Source organism: Laetiporus sulphureus, assembly GCF_001632365.1.
Source record: "Laetiporus sulphureus 93-53 unplaced genomic scaffold LAESUscaffold_43, whole genome shotgun sequence".
Taxonomy (NCBI): domain Eukaryota; kingdom Fungi; phylum Basidiomycota; class Agaricomycetes; order Polyporales; family Laetiporaceae; genus Laetiporus; species Laetiporus sulphureus.
This window is the reverse complement of record NW_024468552.1, coordinates 342873-351500: the sequence shown is the minus strand read 5'-3', so window position 1 is coordinate 351500 and position 8628 is coordinate 342873. Positions and strand designations below refer to the sequence as shown.

Here is an 8628-nt window from a genome sequence, read left to right as displayed (position 1 = left end):
GATACGAATTTGTCGAAGGGTGTCTTCGACGCGCTGAGTCGAGATGATGGAGACGGCGAGAGGATAGATGAAATGAGACCCAGTAGCGGTCTCGACGTATGTCCCTTGATTGAGATTTGGACCAGATGGTCCTGCAGGTAGTCTCGGTCACCTGACCGAGGGAGTCTGAATAATAGAAACTGAACTAGTGCCACGAGGGGGCCGACCTCCCATAGAGATGTGTCCTGGCCTTGGCAGAGGTCTTATGGGCCGCTGCTCGTAGAACTCTTCTGGAGTTCTTGCTTGAGGACGACGGATGACACCGTCGATGCTGCACAATGCCTTGGTGTGGCTTACGCTGGTAGAGTCGGCGACTGACAGAACGTCAGGTGAAGATATGACACCGCTAACGTGCGGGTGGACATGCGAAAATGCAACACTGCGGCGAGTACGCTGGGCAGGCACTTGAGGCAGGTAAGATAAGCAGACTTATTCTTCTATCACAAACTTAGGACGCAAAGCGCCGACTAAGCCTATGACCTTATAATCAAACACTTACTGACTGTTGTCGAAGTAAGGATGGACACAAAGATGATCAATGGTAAAGCAGCGACTTGCAAGTGGTCACTGGTGACACTATATGGATAGACGTAGCAGAGATGAGAATAAGTCTGGGAGACTTATGCGTCTCAGAGCTCTGGCTTATATACATGAGGGAGGGACCCTTGGTACTCTGATTCCCCAGAACCGCTAGCTAATGGACATTGTCTGATTGGTTACCACTACTTGTCAGACTACGTGTGTCATGTATGCCAAATCTCTGAACTACTTAGTAAGACCATGGGAATGGTATTGCCTGTAATGGCTACATCTCCGGTGGTGTGGTATCTATCTACCTCGTGCATGTGAACTAATATCCCCTTAAGGACATATCTCCGGTGGCATGTATCCCCTTCGTTGGATTCTTCCGGAGTCCGACCGTGGCTTCTAGGTGGGATGATATTACTGTATAAGTTAGGCTTACCTAATACCAGCGCTACTTGTCACATGTGTGGATATCACGTGATATGTCACGTGACTAGACCTGGACCTTCTGGGCGTCTAGGACTGTTAGTACTTCGCGTACTGGTTCGTTCCTTTCTGAACAGCCTAGCGCTGATGTCAAATGATGTCTTGGTCACGTGCAGAGGTGAAAACGTGAAAATCTGTGACAACTGCATGCCTTGACACTCTCAGTAACATCTTAGTTCTTGCAATTGCTCTGTTCACCATGAGCTTCTGAGGGCAAATGAACCCAAATAATGTTAGTATCATCCTTTTGTACACATTAAGTGGTATATAAGGTGTTATTATGCTGTTTACCTTATTCTCATCATCAGGTGGCACTGAGTGATTCAGGTGCTCTGTATGATTATCATTTCATCATCATTTACAATCTGTTGAGTATCTCTACCTTGATAGCACAACTGATCACCACGTATGTAGAGAATGAGCAAAACTTCAATGTGGTCAAGCAAGTCCTTCACTATATAAAACTATCATCAAAAGGCAAGAGGATGACAGTTGCCGATTCATCATCTGCATGGCCTGAGGAAGGTAGGATTGAATTTAAGAATGTTCAACTTGCATATCATGAGGGTCTACCCCTCATACTCAAGGGTGTCAGCTTTACTGTAAAAGTCAGGGAAAAGGTACTTGTCTCTGCACGATCGAATGTATATCTGTAAACACAGTTGCTTTAAGTGAGAATTGTGGGACGAACAGGGTTAGGTGTGCATGCTGCACAATTTATTACTTGAATGCCATAATTTATCTGTTTCTCCATATGCTTAGGTAAAAGCTCACTCTTTCAGACTTTGTTCTCATATGTATTGTGCAGAGATCGTAGTACTCTAGTCTCATTGAGAATTCCTCCTACAGGATGGTCAATCTGCAAAGCAGAATAATCCTCATTGACGACAGAAATGTCACAGAAATTGGATTGGACATATTGCATGCAAATCTAGTGTTGGTTCTGCAAGATGCCCTTCTTTTCAAGGAATGTTGCAGGAAAATCTGTAAGTGCAAATTTACAATAGTATCACTGATAGTGAACAGAGACCCACAATGCACCAGAACTGATGCAGAGCTTTTAGCTGCACTCATAAAAGCTTCACTAATTTCAAAGCATGTCACTCCAAATGACACAATAGATGAAAAGTTCTCTTTTAATTATATGGTGGATGATGAAGGCAAAGCAGGCTTTTTTTGGCTAAGATATGTGTGATGCTTGATTTTCACCATCTACAGGTTTTAATTACAGTGCCGGAGAGAAGCAACTTCTCATGCTGAACTCCATCATCTGATTCCATGGTTTATATGTGCATATGGATGAGACCAATGCATGGCCAGTCAGTGCTTCTCTAAAAGCATCTCCTGTGACCATTGATGCAGTTGCAGTATCTCAGAAGGACTGGAATAAGAATGATGAGCTGGCGAAGATCAACATCTCACTGAACATTGTCAATTTCATTGGAACTGGCATCGTTCAGGATGGGAAGACTGCTTGTGAAATGTGGAAGGCATTAGTGGTGAAGAGAGAGTGCAAGAACGAACTGACAATGATGAATGCTGAGGATTGTCTCAAGATATGTGTTTAGGCTGAAGGGATGGACCTTCAGGATCATTTCACTGAACTGTGGTGTTGTCTGCATGCTGCCCGTGACCTCCAATCTTCAATTACTGATGTGCAGTTTGCCATCATCATGTGCCATTCCATGAGGGCACTTTCATATATAAAGCTGGTGACTATCTCGCTTCTCCTCTAGATCAACCCTGAGATTGTCATGGACTCGATCCTTGCAGTGTTTGAAAGTGAGCATATACAGTCAGACAGCGCCCTCAATCTAATGAGCAGGAGTGTCATGCTGATACTGGAACTACTAGTGTATTCATGATGTGCATGAAGGTGGCAATTACCTATGAGTGGTGTGGATGGTGTGGACATCAGAAGGCCAACTGCTATTGCGAGGAAGGGGAATGACTGGGACAGCAGCCTGCAACCTGAAAGACCCTTTCACACTCGAAGAAGGGATCTCTAGCTGAGTGAGCCCTCACTAGCAAAGCACCTTCCAATGTTGTTGTCCCACAGGTGCATCTGACTGTCATGGCAGCTGACTATGGAATCGAGGAGCATACAGTGCAGACATCTAACTACAACTATCATATATTTTCCACCAGTGGCTAACATCTCCAATCAAGTTCCTTCCACTACTGTTGACTCTGACCCCTCATGATTCTTCACCTTTGCCAACACTGGGGTGACTCATCACTACTTCACTGACCATACTCATTTCACCAAGTACATGTCACTCACTCTAACCTTGGGCAACAGTGTGAAGAAGGATTCATCATTCTGTGTTGTGGGGGTCAGAAACATTGCTGTACAGGTTATGGTTGATGGGTGCACATTTATAATGACATTTCAGAATGCTATCCATGCATCTGAGCTGGCAGCAAACCTCATTTCCATGTTATGACTCAACCACACTGGGTGCACATACTTGGGAGAGCATGGCAAGCTGACCATTCATGATCCATTGTTGTGTCCAATCCTCATCCATATGCTTACCTCCGGAAACCTCTATGAAGTCACACTTGAGAAAGTCAACCTGAAAATTCTGCCTCACCTTTCTTGGGCTCTTCTCGCTTACAATTCTTAGGTGTTGGCCATGCTCGGGCTCAACTCCACTGCAGATGTGATGGCTTGGCACCATTATTTAAAATATATCAGCAAATGCACTGTGGAAGAGATGTGAAAGGACATGCCGATCACCAGAATGGTCATCAATGGTGGCAAACCAGTTGGTAGATGTGAGGATTGCATCAAAGGCAAGCAGACCTGTGCCTCATTTCATTTTTCAGAGGTTGAGACACAACTCTTAGAGCATGTCTATGTCAATCTCATGGATCCTTTCCTGGTGTCCTCACTAGGCAGCACATGCTATCTGATGACGATCGATGACGGTGCATCATCATTTATGGCAGTCTATCCCCAGGCTAACAAGACCAAGGAGGACACCTTGTGGGGCTTCCAGGTTTTCCCTCACATGGCAGAGTGTCAGACTGGCCAGAAGCTCTGTAAGATGCATTTCAACAATGGTATCAAGTTCATCAATGATGTGTGGACTGCCTATCTACAGCAACACAGAATGGTCTCTGAACTGATGATGCCATACACCTCTCAAGAGAAGGGTGTCAGTGAGTGAGAGCATCGTACACTACATGCACGAGCGATGCTTTATGACTCTGATCTCCTGAATTATCTTTAGGCAGAGACTTTTCACATGAGCATATACCTCAAAGGCATGGATGAAAGTGGCTGACAATGTATGCATCAAGCTGGATCCTGAGTCTCATCAGTGTCAGCTTGTTGATTATACTGATGATGTCAATTATTGACTCTGGAGTTCCACAGCAGGTCCTTGAGGGATGATTGTGTAATTTCATAACATTATCTTTGAAGAGAGCACCCCTCACCAGACCATTGAGAATATCATCTTTGAGCACCCTGCCCCACCTGTTTTACAGCAAGCTGTGCCTGTGCCTCCACCACCATTGCCACTGCCACCTCTGACCCCTTCTGTCTCACAGCAACCTGCCCCACTGCAGTAATCTGGCAGGACCCCAGTGGAGAGCCATGCTTTGTGAGAATCTAAGGAGATGGCCAAGCATGAGGATGAAGCCCAAGCACAGTGGGAACTCTGGGATAATAATTCACCTCATACAACTGCAGCCTATGTCACTTTCCTTGCAGCTTCTGATACACTGATTGATTTTGATACATTTATCCATGAGGGGGTGGGGCTGTGCCCTGCAACATTCAAGCAGGCCATGACTGCTGCTGAGATTTGGCAGCCCACAATGAAGAAAGAGATGTTGGGCTTGCAAAAGATTAGGGCATGGAGGCTGGTACCACAGACAAGTGACATGAATGTCATCAGGTGCAAATGGGCATATGCATAGAAGTTTAATGAGGATAACAAATGGAAACAAAGGCTCATCTCATCACAAAGGGCTTCCACCAGATCACAGGGGTTGATTACTTCAAAATGCATGCTTCAGTCATGCACTTCGAGTTCCTCTGAGTGATCTATGCATTGGCCACCTACGCGGGAATGGAGATGAGGCAGGATGATGTTGAGAAGGTGTACCTGAATGCCTCACTGTCTGAAGAGGTCTTTATGGAGCAACCACCAGGCTATGAGGATCAGGAGCATCTCGACTGAGTATGCACATTGGATTGTGCTTTTTATGGCATTATGCAGTTCAGTAATGAGTGGTGGAAGGATTTGGATGCCACTTACTCTGATCTAGGCTTCTCCCATTCTTGTGCAGATGAATGTGTGCATGCCCAGATCAATGACAAGGGGCTCTTCATTACAGCCACCTACATGGACAACATCATGTTGGTCTTAAATACTGCTTCAGGACTTGTGGTTACACTTGGAGACTTGAGAGCATGATACAAGCTCAGCAGAGGTGAAAACTGAAGTACATGCTTGGGGTGGCTATTGAACATGATCGAACTAATGATACCTTGCGACTTACCCAGGGAGCATATGTGCAATGCATGCTGGCATGTTTCAACATGCAGGCCCAGTCAAAATCCTGTATGGTCGGAGTGAGGCAAATTCAGACAAATTTGAGCATTGTAAGCACCCCATTCTATCTCACCTTGCATGACAAATATGGACTTTTTCACTGGTGCAAAACAGGTTTGATCAGGGCAGAGCTACACAGAATATACGCATGTAATTCATCTCTTTCTCCCTGATTTCTCCTTTTGTTCACTGCCTCCCTGGGCTCCGCTTCTCCTGATAGCCCCATATCCACCCTGATGTCTCCTGTTCTCCTTCATCTCACTCGGCTCACCCTTGCTCTGCCTCGATCATCACACACATGCCTCACACTCCACTACGTCCTGCTATGTCACATTTTCGCTCACCCTTCACTCGATCTCTGGACATAGAATAGATAGTTAATGTAATTTGTTCATGTGCATGACAGCATGACTATACCTAGCTAAGCTGCCACTGTATTTCATTTCTGCTTTGAAGCCTGGCTGCGAAGATCTTCGTATTTCTGATCATAATGATATGTCAAGTATTCCAATGCACCGTAATCCCGAGAGTACATACCTTTAGCTCATTGAATGAAAGGCCTTGGAATGATGCTTCAAAAGCATTCTTATCAGTTGCATTAGGATGGAGTTCAAGGTAGTCTTTGAGATAGAGATTCCTACACAAAACTGACACATTACATGTATAAATCAATGAATTGTTATGATGCATAAGACGCACCTGACAGAGTTCAAATTCTCATTGTAATGCAGCTTCACTGGCTTTATCTGATTCTTCTGCTTGACTTCGAAAGCCAATGTTGGATGTGTGGCCACGTCTTCTTGAGCAGAGGATGCCTGCAATTCAGAAGTGATCTTGGCAAGGGCAAGTAGGGCACCTACGTGAGATCAGCAATGTGAAGCCATCTATGCAGTATTCGTACTATCTTTGCTGCTTGCAGCAGAAGCCAACTCCTTTCCTGAGGCTGCATGTTGCTTTTCATGAGCACGTAGGCTTGTTATGCGATGGCTAAGGATGCTGTGAGTGCCATAGTTCTGAAATGACTATCCACACATACAGCGGGTTTACAATCTGAAAATGCCAAGATTGTGTTAGCATCATCTCTAGTATGCATAGCGTACAGCTTGCTGACCTCTAGCATGGCTGCCTCAGGCACCTCAGATGGCAGCAGAGAATCTGTAGCAGAATTGTCATCTATTTCATGCATGTTAGTGCTGTCCATGGGAAGTGCACCAAAGATTGGTTCCAGGAAAATGGACTGAGAGTGAACGTCATTGATGACAGATAGTGAGGCATTGGAATTCACAGTAATGGGTGTAGTAGTGGACTCGGTGGTGACAAGAACATCATTCACATCACATGATGAAGGCATATTGCATGCCGTTGGCTGTGTCTGAACTGCAAGCATGGTGGCAGCATCTTGAATAGCGTTAGTGAGCTCCTGTTGAAGCGATGGCATTTTGCCAATGGTACGAGTAATAGAGAAAGTTGCTGGCAGTGAGACTGAAGTGTTGAAGCCATTGATGTTGCATACATTTGCAGTATACTGTCGCATCAGTGATCGCCATCAATTATTCATGAGAAGCATTACTGATTACAATGACTGCTTTCTGAGACGTGAAAATGGTGGGTTCAAAGAACTTGGGAGGAATATGAGCATGGGGTGTCATTGCAGCCACTCGTTCAGCAGTAGATGAGCTTGAAGAGGCAGCTGGCTGAGGCTGTGCAGTTGGCATCACTCTTCCAGAGGGATAGGATGATGTATCTATTGTAAAATTGCATCAAATTCATTGTAACCAGATACTGGCAGTGCATGGATTAGTATACGTCACCTAGGGTACCTCTAGAAGACTTGTGGTGCTTTGAAAGGTGCGTCAGGCTGTCCTTGCTGTGGCATTTCAGCAATCTTGGCTTAGGTTGAGGCTGAATCTGCTCCTCTGCCTTGAGCCTGACGTGATACTTGTAGAAGGTCAGATAAGCCATCGTTGCAAGCTTCTTGGCCTTTCAATGAGAGTCACAAAGACACATCTCCTCGAAGCACCTCGCCATCATGTCAAGGTACAATGTGAGTGACTCTGCATCTATGAGCCCCTATTTAGGTGTCACCTTCCCTTTCTGTCAAAGCTGATGCCAGATTGCACATGCAAAGTTCCTTATGTCCTCAGCTCTTGCTTCGGAGACAGCTCTGCCATTGTGGTCCTTGATGAACTCATAGTTTCTGGGTTCACTGCAGCTTTCACAGATCTAACGGGGTTAGTAGCATCTAAGGATTCCTCATCACTGTGCACTTACTGGATGCCATTGTGAGTCGTAGAGTTGTGTTTGATGCCATGGGCAACATCACAATTTTTGGCAGTTCTCCTATTTCTCCATGATCAAGATGTCCAGCACTTCACTGCGGGGTAATTATCTGGGTCATAGGGCTCCAGCAGGCCGGCCAAAAGTGTAGATGAGTGATCAGCAGCAAGAGAGGGAGCAGCAAGGAGCAGTATGAATGAATGATTGACTGACAATGTTGCAAAACTGACATTCGTGCCTTCAATGTGTTGGATTCTCAGAGCAAGCCATTATAGGCATTTCTGTATGACATTGAGCATAGCTAGTGGCATGCTGATGAGTGTAGTTAAGCCATTACTTACTTTAGAGCACCATGTTGTGCTTGAATTTGACTGTACTTTCTTTCAATGTGTGTATATTTGCTGAAGAGGTCGCTATATGCATGATTTTGTGAGAGCGATACTTGATGAGAGGCTTCAGTGAGGCTGGGAGAAAGCATTGATGGCAGCATGCTCACCTACAGCTTGTCTGATCAATCGGCTTATGATTTAAAGAAAATGTACCCACTGAGTTATTGTGGAAGTTATGCATGTGATTGAATGGTGTTGGTGGCAAGGATAGAGTCTCTGTGCTGGCTGGATTGAAGGTGCTGTAGTGTTCATCATGATACAGTGACCCACAAAACTGTTGATAAGATTGCTCACTTCGACTTGTATAGTAAATATCTCCTCAACCAATGGGTCAACTACAT

At 45.1% G+C, this 8628-nt stretch overlaps 1 protein-coding gene across 1 annotated transcript; it reads right to left on the bottom strand.

Annotated features, from left to right (window-relative positions):
* Window positions 1-6060: 6060 nt before the first annotated feature.
* LAESUDRAFT_716487 (uncharacterized protein) lies at window positions 6061-7583 on the bottom strand (the record flags this gene model as incomplete). The annotated part of the gene is made up of 7 exons (XM_040907254.1): window positions 6061-6102; window positions 6159-6258; window positions 6321-6477; window positions 6523-6634; window positions 6658-7146; window positions 7199-7365; window positions 7442-7583. The coding sequence occupies 7 exons, from the start codon at window positions 7581-7583 to the stop codon at window positions 6061-6063; spliced, it is 1209 nt and encodes a 402-aa protein (XP_040760864.1).
* Window positions 7584-8628: the final 1045 nt, after the last annotated feature.